Source organism: Protopterus annectens, chromosome 7.part0 (assembly GCF_019279795.1).
Source record: "Protopterus annectens isolate FY-2018-M chromosome 7.part0, PAN1.0, whole genome shotgun sequence".
In the NCBI taxonomy this organism is placed as follows: Eukaryota; Metazoa; Chordata; order Ceratodontiformes; family Protopteridae; genus Protopterus; species Protopterus annectens.
Genome location: NC_056739.1, coordinates 254,768,178 through 254,782,633, shown reverse-complemented (window position 1 = coordinate 254,782,633; position 14,456 = coordinate 254,768,178). Strand labels below are relative to the sequence as shown.

The 14,456-nt window shown below is 39.2% G+C and overlaps 1 protein-coding gene across 1 annotated transcript in view; it reads right to left on the bottom strand.

Annotated features, from left to right (window-relative positions):
* The window catches only part of LOC122805946, a 105,021-nt gene that overhangs the window by 49,776 nt on the left and 40,789 nt on the right, over nt 1–14,456 (bottom strand). Inside the window, exon 3 of the mRNA XM_044076191.1 lies at nt 3,351–3,578. Within this exon, the coding sequence (XP_043932126.1) occupies nt 3,351–3,578 (228 nt within the window). The remainder of the gene's footprint in view (nt 1–3,350; nt 3,579–14,456) is intronic.

Here is a 14,456-nt window from a genome sequence, read left to right as displayed (position 1 = left end):
CATTATTAATTGGCCCATCAGTCAGTATTGTAATTCACTCAGATTCTGATAGTTAAAATGACCAACTAGAGTTTCTGTCCATATGATGGAACTTGATGAACAATGGACACTCGAGGCATGATTTTTTTATATGTTGCACTGCATAGGATGTGAACATAAACCTTGTAACAATGTGTACTCCTCAAGTAATATGACCACCTGATTCCAAAGTTTTTGTCATTACCTACAACTGTAGGATGTACTTTGCAGCTGCGGTATATCCTCTAACACTAAAGGCTGCTTCTTTCCTTGCAAAGTTCAGTATGTGTTTGAAGACACATATGTCACTGACAGTTGTGAGAGGCTATATCTGTGTAATTATTTGGTTTCTTAATCTGTCATGTAAATCTGGATTCCATAAGTGTAATTCACTTTCATACCAACAACCAGAATCCTTGAACATCGGCGTATTGTATTAGATGTACATATTGTATACAAGATTTCACAATTACACACAGTGGCTGCAAGTTATTTTTTTTTTCCTTACTTTTTTGTTTTTTAGGTCTATTTTTTCCATTTAAGCTGACCAGCAAAGCATCTCCCTAACCTGATTATCCCGTACAGCAACTCATCCCCGGTGAACCTCCAGTATTCTCTTCAGATTCCTGTTGAAATGTCAGCACTCAAAATGCCGAGCGTCAAAAAGCTGAAGAAGAAGAAAAAAAAAACAGAATAAAATTACTCTTCCTCGTCCTCCTCTTTAAACTTCTTTTAGGAGGGGGGAACCGTCACATCCCCCAAAAGTTATATATACCAACTCCAACATCTCTATACCTTGGAGAAAAGTGAATATTCTGAGAAATAACATCTCTGATTTAATATATGTGCGTCCAATCTTTTGGCAAGTCAGTCTCCTCATTTCAGGATTGACTCTTGTGGCCCCCAACATTTCTACCATTCTCTTCATTGGGTGAGTCTCAATTCTGTTAAAGCTGGCCCTCGGAAGAGGTACATGACACATGGTACAGGTTCTTCTTGGCGCAGTATATGACATGCAGGCATTGAAATGGTCTAGCGGAAAAGCCATTACCCAATTGTGAAGATTTTTTGCATGGCCTACCTACCTCCCTGCCCTATATTTTGACAACTTGTGTGTGTGTTTCCTTTAGCCCAACAAAGTCTGCATCAGATCCTGTGAGCTCTGACCTCAGCGTAGATTAATTTGATAATGCCCCAGCTTGTCCCTCCCCATCCTCCATGCTGCTCTGTCAGTCGCCCAAGCCATTGTTTTAACCCTGGGTCTCCTGAGCTGTATTCAAAGATTAATCTGTCTCTCTCGTCTCCCCTGCACCCCCTCCATGATTCTATGCCTCCAGAGTGACAACCCTCAAAGCAAAAATAAATACATAGTACTGTGAGTGTAAAAGTTGTACTGCATAAAATTATTTACATATCAGTTTGACTTTTGTGTACATATGCCTAGCCTTATTTTATGGGGAAAGAAATGCCAAAAAACACAAGGTATGTTTTTAGTTGTTTTTTGGCAGAATAGTTATATATATATATATATATATATATATATATATATATATATATATATATATATATATATATATATATATATATATATATATATATATATATATATATATATAAATATAAATATTGATGTGGTAATCCGGACTGCATGAGAGGTAAAAACACAAGGGCAAAATATGTGATCTCTTGCTTTCTTTACTAATAAAACAAGTGAATATTTTTTACTTTATAGCCATTTTGTAGCTGCTAATCTTTTGTTGTTATTGAAAAGTCTGTGTGTGTGTGTGTGTGTGTGTGTGTGTGTGTGTGTGTGTGTGTGTGTGTGTGTGTGTGTGTGTGTGTGTGTGTGTGTGTGTCTGTATATTTGCAATATGTTCAGCAATTTGTTTTTAGGGGTCTATTTAACATTATCTGAATAGGTCTTAGAGGTCTACTGGAGGCTTTTGCCAAAGCTGGACTAACAGATGTCTGTATACAGAATCACATGTCACAAGATGGGTTGCAAACTGGCTAAAGAACAGAACCCATAAAGTCAAAATTGCGGGAGCCATGTCAGACTCAAAGCCAGTCACAAGTGGTGTCCCACAGGGCTCTGTCCTGGGACCCCACTTGTTCGGCATTTACTTCTCAGATGTGAAAGCAAACATGGGAGGGTTGTGGCTGACAAAGTTCACAGATGATTGCAAACTAGGCGCCATAGTCGATACACCAGCTGACACATACATCCTACAGAAAGGCCTCACCGAAACGGACAACTGGTGCCGGAATCATGGCCTTAAACTGAATGGCAAGAAATGTATAGTCATCCCCTTTGGGAAAAACAAAGTACCCACAAATTATCACATAGACAGTAACCCACTGAGTATGGAAAAAGTAATCAGAGACCTGGGGACACAAGTTGATAGTGACCTCTCATTTGACACCCACATTGCCAAAGTGGTTAGAAAGACTTTTCTACCTTGCCCACCTTATCATGAAGGGGTTCACATCCAGATCAAAGGAGGTCATCATGCCCCTGTACTCCTCCCTTATCAGGCCCATGATTGAGTACAATGCCCCATTTGGTATGTACCTCACCCGGCACTTACAACAGCTGGAGAGACCCCAGAAGTACCTCACCAAGAAGATCAAGGGTCTCCAACATATGTCATATGCTACCATGCTAAAGAAACTCCAGCTCTATTCAGTAGCATACCGCCTGCTCAGAGGTGATCTGTGCCTGATGTACAAGGCCATGTCCAACCAGGAATTGATGGACATGCTCCACCTCAAAAAATCCAAATCCATAAGAACCACGACAGCCAAAGATTTAAACCTCAGTACAAACATGAATAGAACATGCTGGAGGGACAGATTCATAACTCAGAGGCTTCCCATACTCTGGAACAGAATCCCAGTTCATGTTAGGCAGAGCCCCTCACTGACTCTCTTCAAGAGAAATCTTGACGAGTGGATGGGAGATCATAGGTTTACCCCGGGGGTCACCCCTGTGTCGCTACTTGACAGAGGCACAGTAAACTAATTTTAATAAGTAAGGGGGTCTTCAATGTGTCACTACTAGACAAAGGCACAGTATTCTAAATTTATTCTGTACACCTTAGTACCACTACATGGGGTGGCGAAAGCCACATCTCTAGGGCTAGGCTTGCAAATGCCCCAGGGCAGATAGCCTAGTACTAAACTATGAAACTATGAAACTATATCTTGCATGGCATTTCATACAAATCTAACATAAGAATCAGTAAACAATTCAGCCATGTCAAGGAATATACAGGCAAAATGGATGTATCTTTTAGGCACTCTCATTGAAGTATTTTAAAAGTGAGACATACCTCCTTGAAGGCTGCTTGCCATATAATGGCACTCCTGTTAAGTCTGAACTCCTGGCCTTGGGGGGCACTGACATTGATGCTGCCAACATGTACATGTTGTATTGTGTCACTAGGAGTAATCTGCCAGTTCACGATATCAAGCACTCCTGGTGGGTCTCCATTTTTATCAAAATACACAGTGTCTCCAACTTTATTTTTGAAGTGAACATTTTTTACATAATGAAGAAGCTAAAAAAATACAACATAAACATACGATTAAAAAAAGTATATAAATTGGAAAAGCTGTGGCTTAAATATTCTAAAACATTGCCAGGTAAGGCATGAAAAACTGGATAGATTTAAAAAAAAAATTAAGTAGTTGTTATTTATTTAATAAGTCTGCTTCCACCCATCTACACCAGGTTTCCACAGAAAACCAATTTTTTCACATATAAAAGGATTGTGACTTTTTTGTCATAACCTGCCTTCTTTTAAGAAGGAAATGCTTTTGCTATTTGTTTGTTCTATTCCTAGATATCACACTTTCAGTACAATATCCTACATGTAAAGTTATATTTTCCAGCATATATCTCCTTGAATGACACACCACTCTTAACTTGCATCCATTTGTATCCTGCATTCTCCCTACTTATCAGTTACATGAGTTGAATTCTACTCATTCCATTCATTGCATGCACTATTTGGCTTCTTTACCACTGGAACAAAGTCCCTTTTGATCTAATGAAAAGTTTAACAATTTGAAATTTGAAAACGTCCATGCATATGTGCAAGGTATTCTCCATTCTTACCTATTTCCTAATTTGCATTGTGATTTTCCTTTACTTTAGCGGTGCACTTGGCTCATATTAGTTATTACTGGATCAACACATTTCCTCCAGTGAAAATGCAACATTTTCATCATTTATTGCTTACTAGTTCCATTTTAATGATGGCATATCTGTAGCCTCCCAAATCATTGTTCTCCTGTATGATGTCATACCATTTCTCCAGTCTCATTACCATTATTTTGTGGCTGATTACATGCAAAGGTGAGCTGTGTGTTTAGAAAATCTCTAAATTTATTTTCCTGCTCTTATGGGTTCCTCCACAAAATTATTAATTAATGTATCTATCTATCTATCTATCTATCTATCTATCTATCTATCTATCTATCTATCTTTATTGGGAAAGTCCAACTGGGTAATACCCATTTCCAGTGGTGGCCTAGAGAGAAAAGCTCCATTTGTTTACATTGCATTATACTAGGTTTCAGTTAAACACACAGTAGTTACATTTCTGTTTACATTTATACACATACAGTAATTACATTTAAACATGCTAAGGTTTTACAGAAGCAGAAGTTACTAATGAAAAGCCCACATGCAGCTTAGTGGATTGTACAAGCAGCAGTTATGTATAAAAATTGTTTTGTGCTCAGTGTACAATACTCCAAATATGCTCTTTAAACAGAATACTCTCAACCTCTCACTGAAAAGACAAGGTTTTAACCTGGTGATGAGCATGTGCAGGACCAGGCTTGCTTATGCTTTTGTTTAAGCAGTGCTTTTAGAACTATTTTGTCAGAGTTTTACTTATGTGGGGATACTGCTCCAGACTTTAGCAATTTATTGGAAGTAGATTGAGTCTCCTGTAACATTATTTGACTTATTTGTGAGTAGTAAGAATTATTTGTTACTAGAAGGGAGGACCCTTTCTGGACACTGGGTCAGTAATAAGGTTTGTAGTGCAGGGCGTTTTTCTGAATGAGAAATGAGTTTGTGTTCTGTAGATAGTTGTGAGTATATTAGGTAGATGTGCAGTTCAAGCCCATTTAATTGCTTTAAGCTATGACAATGTTGGGTCCTATGAGGTAGATTTGTGGTAAATTTATCTATTTTATTGTTGCAGGAGGTAAGTTTCTTTGAGTATTGTTTAAATATGTTAGAATAGGAGTGGCATATAAGAGAGTTGACAGTAAGACTACGGCTAGAGTTTTTCTTGTAACAAAATCTTGATCTACTGGAAGTATGCATTGATTCAGCTTTCAGCTACTGTTGCTCTGACAGAAGGCTGTAATCATGCCTAAGAGATTTATATTTACCTTGTCTAAGATGGCTTTATTGGTGTAGAACGTTAAAGTCCTGACTGAAACACAGATGATTCATGTCTGATTTAGTAGACCAAGTGCTAAAGAAGCTGGCTGTGGAGAAAGGGCAATGGCTGGGTAGAATTTCCCACCACTCACTATGTAGAGTGATGATGGGTGAATATATGGAGAACAGAATCAGAGATAAAAAAAACCCTGGGGGAGACCACTGGTTCCTTGAAGCACTTGCCTTCAAGTCAACAGGACTGCAGAGTGGACATCTCTCCTATAAATGGGACTTATGTCCTTGCACAATGTCCCCTTGGGACATTAGAGGTATACAAAAATGGTTAACAAGTTTAAATTACTGAAAATTATTAAAGTAATTTCACATCCTTCTTACCACATGCTTCAGACTACTTCCAAAGTTCCTCTTAGTACTGTAGTCAGAAACATGATTAATTATAGGGGTTCTACCACCTATGTACAAAAATGCATATTCCATTTGTTTTGGCAATGTTCAAGGACTTCATCCTACCAACCCAAAAGAATTATAACAGATCAAAACCATCACTATGGAATGGAAATAGTTTTAAAATATTTTTCTAAAAAAATGTGGTGAAACTTGGAATAAACCATTTTTGCAGAGGCAAGATACCCTGTACTTTGCCATCTTTTTTTTTTTTTTTAAGAGGGTGGGAAAACTCCACCCTACGTCACCCCGCCCTTGAATTTAAATGTTTACTATGAGATCACACAACACTACATGAAAAGGAATTCTCCACTTTTGCCAAAAGTGCTTTTGGTGAAACATTTCTGTTTAAAAAGCACTTAACAGAACTGCAATTGGAACATTGACATACTCCCCACCAAACTACCTATAACCTAAGTCACCATACCACATTCCAAATTCAACCTTTCAAGGTTTAGAATAACAATCATGCAAGTCCTTATCTGATGTTCATTCTTTGTACCATATTGAAGTAGTTACCTTGACTGCATAGCTACATTATCTTCTGCAATTTGCACCAAAACCCATTCATTTTGAACCACAAGTATCTATAGGAACATGTTCAAGGACTGACACATGGCTCAATGTTTTGTGTATGTCAGCTGTAAGGTGCCATTTCATGTGGCTTTGGACAAAAAGTATAGTGATGAGAATATGAGGTATGAGGAAACACTAAGACTGCACAGCCTTGAGGATGGTTTAAGCACTTTTCCCTTAAGGTGTTCTGACTTGCATGTAATATACACAGTGAAGACTGTAGCTTAGCTGGATCTTTCATGGAGTTTCTGAATGGTCTGTCTGGGTGACTTCTTATCCTTTGGTTTGGATGTTATTTGGGATATTTTGCTTGCACCTTAATATTTATGGACATCATGCTTGGTCTTAAGCTCTGTTTTTCTAAATTGTAGCCAAACAATCCACTTATTCTATACTGTTGAGCCCAAAAAGGGGCCGAACGTGGCTACAAGCTAGGGTGTCTTGGCTTTATTTGTCTGAATGCATGAGTAAAGTCTTAAAAAGCAAAAAGTAAAAAGTCATGAGCATTAAGAAACCATGAAGGTTTAACACTGATATGTCTTTAATGAGATGTTTGCATATATCCCATGGACCTCTGATACAGCAGGTTTAAGGTATTACACAGTGAAGTCTTTAGCCTAACTGGATGTTTCTTGGAGTCTTTACTGAATGGTATGTTTTTGTGATCATTTTACTCAGCTATCTGTATATGTCAGTGGTAGAACAGTGGCAAAGTGGTTAGCATTGTTGCCTCCCAGCAAGAGCTTTTCTAGTTCGATTCTCAGCTGGGATGCCTTCTGTGTGGAGTCTGCATGTCCTCCTTGCATTTGTGTGGGTTTCCTCCCACATTCCAAAGATATGTGTCTGGAGCATTTTTCCCCTGGCCTCTGCTGAAAATGGGCTCTATGCCAGTTGGACTTTTCTTGTAAACAAATTTTAAGTAAATAAGTAAATTATTTGTGTGTGTGTGTATAAAATTAGGTATGTGGGAAGAAAGTTCCATACACAAATGGTGCAGATTGAACGTCTCCTTGCAAAATAAATAAATGTTTTTTTTTTTGTTTGTTTTGTTTTGTTTTACCACCACTCGTAACCAATACTGCAGATCACAACCACAAAATTATGGAATGGCCAGTCTTCCAAACATCAATAAATGTTATTAATATAGCAAACAAACACATAAATCACAATGCACAAATAAATGTCAAGCCTCTAGCACCTCAGCTGTTAAGCCTTTACAGATACAAATGCCTTTATTTCATGTTTTAACAGGTTGTGACTTTTTGGTCACTACCTTTGTCCTCAACCATATGACAGTATTGAAACCAGTCCATTGTCTTATAGGTGCATTACTCATTTGTCTAAATATGAACATTTGATATGGTTGATCTTTCATTACTGTTCCACAAATGACAAGACTTTTCTGCAGATGTCTTTCTGAGGATCAAAAATGGGTGTAGTCTTAATATCAAGAATAGACTTGTGAAGATGCACGTTGTGGAAGTAAACATAGGTTCATATGTGGTTACTCTGCTATCAGCATAAGAGTCATCTTAAACCTTGCTAAATGTATCCAAAATGTTACTAAAATACTTTTTGCATGTGTCGATACCCCAGGGAATTTTATGGTTATGCTGTAGGATTGTCACATGATGCTGCCCATTAGAGGCATAGGTTCCGAACCAGGAGTAATTTTCAATTTCCCATCTACTGGTGCAATTTACATTTAAATATGGCTAGGGATAGGAATCCTGTTGCAGAGAAAGGATACTGTTTGAGACACACACCTGTCCCTCCAGCATGTCCTGTTTGTCACAGATGAGGTTTAGCTCCTTTGATCATTTAATTCTAATGTTAATTATTTTTTGAATATGCAACAGATCCATTAGTGTGGGACCAGAGGACACCTTGTGGGATAGGTATAGATAACCACACAGCAGTCTGTAGGAGACCAACCACAGGGGTAGGGCTCTGAAGCCATTCACACAGGACTTGCTGCTTGCTCCCTGTATTCTGCTTTTGAAGAACCCCTCTGGTCTGTCAAGCTGTTGCAAGTGCCTGGTTAGGTACATAATGAAGGGTGCATTGTACTCGATGAGTGGTTTAAAGAGAGCAGAGTACAGTGGAACAATGACCTCCTTGGTCCTGGATGTCATGCCCTTACTTATAAGTTATGCAATGTGGAATACATTTTACTGCTCAGTATATTCCTACATAATTTTGTTTCTCTGTTAGTTTTTAGTGCAAGCCTGACTGATCTATTTTTTGTTTTGGTTAGATTAGCAGTTTGTCAGGTGCAGAGAGCTTTACATTTTTCTTACTTTCTTTGATGGGTGGCTTTTACTAATTTGGTAAACAATGATAGCACTTTTACAAGTGATTCAGGAATTAAAGGTGAAATGAAGAATTCTATGCCTGACATCTTTTTAACATAAATTTGTTCTCATAGTAATGAAGAACCATTGTGCACACTATATTAGCTACAAAAACTTTTTGGGACACTTAGATGCTACTTTTAATCACTGCTGCACCTCAAAAATGGCTACATCTAGCATTCTGAGGCAGCAACATTGCCAATTTACACACTACGAGTACTGTGGGAAGCTGTGGAACTTGTGCTTGGCTGGAAATCACCTAATAAATTTTAAAAGTAAGTGAAATAAAACATTTAATGACAGTGACATTAAACACAATAACTGTTTCATCAGGGTTAATATGTGTTTGTGAAAAAAGTAGTTAAAATACATTGCTGTAGCCATTATTTATTTATAATATGATCACAGTCAGCCATCTGAGTGGTACAGAATCAAAAATGTGACTAAAATTAATGAGTATAGTAGCAGGCTTTAAATAAGTGAGTGCCCCCCCCCCCCAATAATTGTTTGATCGCCGTTAGACAGCAGTTCAGCTGGATTGACAGACCAAGTGTGTTTGTGTACGGCAAATTGATATGCCTTAGCATGACCTTTATCTTATAATTCATCACAGCGAGATGTCTAATTTGTGTAAAGTCAATAATGATGCTATAATCAAAGGGTATGGAGTCAGTCTGTGGATGATAGTGACTTACCACTGTTGTCATATGATCACAACTAATCAGTCATTTTTTTGTTTGGCCATTTTTGTTAAGTGTTTATTCCTATATCTCCTACCAACCAAACCTTCCCTAATGTAAGTTCAGCCCATTTTTCCCTATACCTGAGTATCCCTAGTATCTGGGCAAGAGCAATCTGGAGGGGGCTGTCATCCAGGCAGCAATGAGGAGTGTGTGCGCCTTTGTCTCCACTCTGCCATTCTCCAAACCTTTTATCAGTCAGAGTACTTTTGTCTTCTGGTTTAAGAGGGTCTGGTTTATAACTCTGACTGGAAACCTGTGAAGACCATGATTTCTACTCCTGACTGAGAACTGCACAGCATCTCCATGGCAGCAGTTTACATCACTTGAGGATATAGTGTGATGGTACTTCCCTGTGGCCTTAACCCCAGCCCCTGGTATCTAACATGAGCACCCACATCACGGCAGAGCCTCTGATGGACTCATTCTAAAGGTGTATGTCCCCATGCATGCATCATTCAGGGCTACCATTGCAAGCACAGGAGAGCCAGGCCTGTCTCCCCCAGCATATGGCTGCTTTTAAAAATGAAAGCTTCCACACACATGGGAGTAAAAGCTGCTAACCAGAACCACCTCTCTGTTCCATAAGAATAGTAAGCCAACACAAGTCAGTCAATTCCCATTCCCCTCAGCCCAGATATTCCAGGTTCTGGACCTGTATTTGAACTTTGGCTCGTATTGACCTAGCTAATCACTGAAGCAGTACACTCCTTGCAAACACATATGCACAAGCACACAGTCAACCAGCCTAGGACTTACATACAGATACCCTTTTTCATGGGTTCATGCCCATCTTGTTATATCCTCCAAAAATAATGTAAGCAATTTTGAGATTGTACTTACCAGAAAACAGTCACACAAGCAAATCTTTCAGCATATGCACACAAGCTGCTTATCTCCCACTCACTCAGCAATACTCTTACTCACATACACAGCAAGACCCTGCCCATCCTATACAAATCCCTAATTCTATATGTGGTCATTGTTTACATGCCCACACGCACACACACACACACACACACACACACACACACACACGCACACGCACACGCACACACACACACACACACACACACACACACACACACACACACACACGAGGCAACTATCCTAACCCAAAAGAAACCAACTAACACAATGGAGAATACATACACAGCACATATGATCACTTAATTATCTGGAAGAACTCACAACAAATGCAGACACTGCTCAGTCCTATATCTTTTATACACATTCACACACTTAGAACCCACAACAACAGCACCCTTTCAACCTTACACGTCTTGCTCATAAACTGCACACACACACACACACACACACACACACACACACACATATTCTATCTGGCAGATTCCATGCATATTTGCATACCATGTATGTGCACACCATAAGTGAATATGCATGTTTGACCGGAGTGCATTTTTAATGAGTGAATCCTTTTGACAAGAAAAACTGCAACTGACCAGCAGTCAACCACCAGTGATTCAGCAAGCTAAATTACCCCCCTTAAAATGTTTTATTACAGACAGGAAAATTAGCCTAATTTAAAAATGCCTGAATAATCTGCATTTAATACTGGTGTCCCTCTGGTATCAGTTTATTTTATTTTTATTTTATTTATTTTATATTTGTTGACCGGGCTAGTCTAGCTGGATATATGTCCATTTTCAGTAGAGGCCAAAAGAGACAGAGGAATTTAAACAGAAACATCAGAAGAGCACTTAATTATTATTACATACAAGGATATAGTCAGAGGAAGTTTAATAGTAACATAAGAAGATTAATTGGTTATTATTACATACAAGAATAAAGCAATCAACCGGGTTAAACATGTTAGTTAAAAAAGGTACAGGCTTGGAAAAGGTGATCAAGCCTGGCTTCATTATGAACCAATTAGGTTTTGGGTTGGGTAGAGGATTTGGTGGGCCTTGCTATTAGTCTGGATTAGAGCAGGGGCATAGCCATTTGGACTTTAGGAAATCTTTGAGGTGTTTTTTGAATTGGTGAGGAGAGGTCATATGCCTTAGGTTGTTTGGGAGGGCATTCCAGGATTTGCCAATGGAATTAGCATAGAGTGCTCTGCCTCGCGAGTTGTTGGGTTTAATGGTCTGAACTAGTAGGCTATTGGATGACCGAAGGGATATAAGGTTGGAGTAGGGAGTGAATATTTTGTTCAGTGAGGGGGTTCTTTCTGGGTGGTTGATTGTTTTAAAAACCTCAGTAAGTTGGTTGAGTTTGAGAATGTTGGGCAGTTCTAGCCTTTCCAATGTCCTTAGATTTTGGCAGTGATGGGTGCGATAGGGCATTCCTGTTATGAATCTGGCTATATGGTTATAGGTTGTGGATAGTTTGTTGAGTTCTCTCTTGTTAAGGAAGGAGAATACTGGGGATGCATAAAGGAGTGTGGAGAGGAGGTGGGTCCTGGCAATAGTTAGTTTGGTGTGCGGGGTTAGGAAGTTCTTTATTCTATACATAGATCCAAGTTTCTTGTTAACTGACTTGATGGTCAGACTAACATGAGTATCAAATTTAAGCTTGTTATCAATGGTCACCCCTTATAGTTTAGTGTGGGAGACAGGTTCGATTATGGTCCCATTGTTAGAGGATACGTGGAAGGTTGGGTTGTTGGTACTAGGTGGTTCTTTTCCTTGGGAGGGAATTGGTGTGGGGAAAATTAGAAGTAATTTGGTTTTGGTTGGGTTAAGTAAAAGCTTTAGTTCTGAGAACCACTGTTCAACTATGGAGAAGCAATTTTGGGTAGCAATTTGTAGTTTCAAGGGAAACATCCGAGCAGATTAGGATTGAATGCAGGTGGCTTTGGGAATGATCGAGTGTAGACCATTTATAAAAAGGGAAAAGAGGAGGGGACCAAGGATAGATCCTTGGTAGGTCTGATAGAGTGTTTTGCCACTGGACTGCCTGTTGTCTGCAAGAGAGGTAGTCATTAAACCAGTTTATGGTTGGTTTGCTAAGTTGAAAGTTTTCCAGCGTGTGAATCAACTGCTTGTGATTGACCATGTCGAAAGCTTTTGATAGATCTAGAAATAGCGCAGAGGTTATAAGTTTATTATTGAGGTTTTGGTTAACTGAGTCAACAAAGGAGAGAAGGGCAGTGGTTGTACTATGATGGCCATGCTGGGTGTTGGAGAGAAGGTTATTTTGAGAAAGATGGGAGATGAGTTGTTTGTGCCAAGATCTTGGCTAGAGGAGATAGTATAGCTATTGGTCTGTAGTTAGATGTGTCAGTAGAGGACCCACCTTTATGCAGAGGGATAATATAGGAGATTTTCCAGATTGAAGGAATAGAAGCTTCAGAAATGGACTGGTTGATCAATATTGAAACAGGGTAGGCTATGGCGTCAGATGCCAATTGTAAGTAATTGGCTGGGAGTAAGTCTGCCGCTAAGGTGGTTGGTTTAAGTTTTTTCAAAAGGGTTCTAATATAGGAGGTAGATGTGGGTTGTAGGTTAAAGGAGGGTTGAGTTGGGTCTTTAGTTAAGGTTGAGGACGAGGGAGAAGTGGTAAGCTGATTGGCGAGGGACTGGATGGTCTCAGTGAAAAATAAATTGAAAGTGTTGGCTATTTGTCCTGGATCTTTGCCCAAAAGTTTTTCAGGGATGGGGGTGGTGGATTTTCCCGGATGAAGGAGGTGATTGAACCCAGCCCAGAGTTTTTTAGGATTATGTTGGTGTTTGTCTTGGAGGTGGCAGAAATATTGCTTTTTGTCAGTTTTAACGGCTGATTTGGTTGAGTTTCTAAGCTGTAGAAACTTGATGCGGTCAAGGTGGGTTTTGGTAGATCTCCATTTATGCCAGGCCTGATCACGGAGTTTGATTTTGTATTTGGTTTCTTTTGTTAACAGTTCTAGTAAGTCTCATTGGAACGTGAGAGTCAAGTATCTTGAGGAAGATGTCATTAAAATATGACACACTCTCATCTAAGGAGAGTTTTAAGGATGGACCAATTGCATGTTTTGAGGTCAGCAAGAAAATTGTCTGGGACAAAATTCTTACTATTCCTAACTAGTCTGGTTAGGGATGGTTTGAGGTCGGGCATTTGTGTTTTATGACAAAGGTAATTAGGTGGTCACTAAGGTCGTTTGGTAGGGTCCCTGCAGTATAGTTGTTTGGAGTCTTATTAGTAAGAATCCAGTCAATGGTGCTTCCAATTCTAGTGGGAGATAGAATGTTTTGGGAGAAACCATGTAAGTTGATGGGGAGAGGATTTGAGTTTTTGGAGTAGAGGGACCAGTCAATTAACGTCTCCTAGTATTATAGTTTCTTGGGGATAGGTGGCAGCTAACCAACTGAGTATTTGTTCAAGGTATTCAACATTTTTGCCTGGGGGTAAATAAATTACTAAAAGATTAATACTTTTTTGGTTGTTAAGGCATAGCTTTAGTGAAATCAGTTCTAGGGTAGGAATTTTTTATAATGTTCAAGGAGTTCTTAAACATGACAGCTGTTCCAGGTGGGATGATTTCTTCATCCTTAGTGGTAGGTTTGAGCCATGTTTCTGATAGACACATGATGTCTGGGGAGTGGGTTGCAAGCATGGCATGTAAGTTGTGTACCTTATTATTGATACTTCTTAGATTTAGGTGAAGGATAAGGAGGGAGCTCGCTGAGCTTCTAGCAGCTTTCAAGGTGTTAGGGCCTTGGTCAAAGTTAGGGCCTGGGTTGGGGTGGATATCGCCATCTTTCGTGATGGATTTTTTCAAGTAGTCAAATATTTTTTGGAGCTTGATTAGTAATTTAAGAATGTCTTTAGTTGAAGGTGCTTTAGGATGTCGGAGGGTAGGATGGGTTTTTTTTTGAATTAAGGTTGCTAACGGGGTAGTGAGAGGGAGGGATGAGATTGGAGGGGTTTTGTGAGTGTAGAGAGGTATGACCCTTGGGG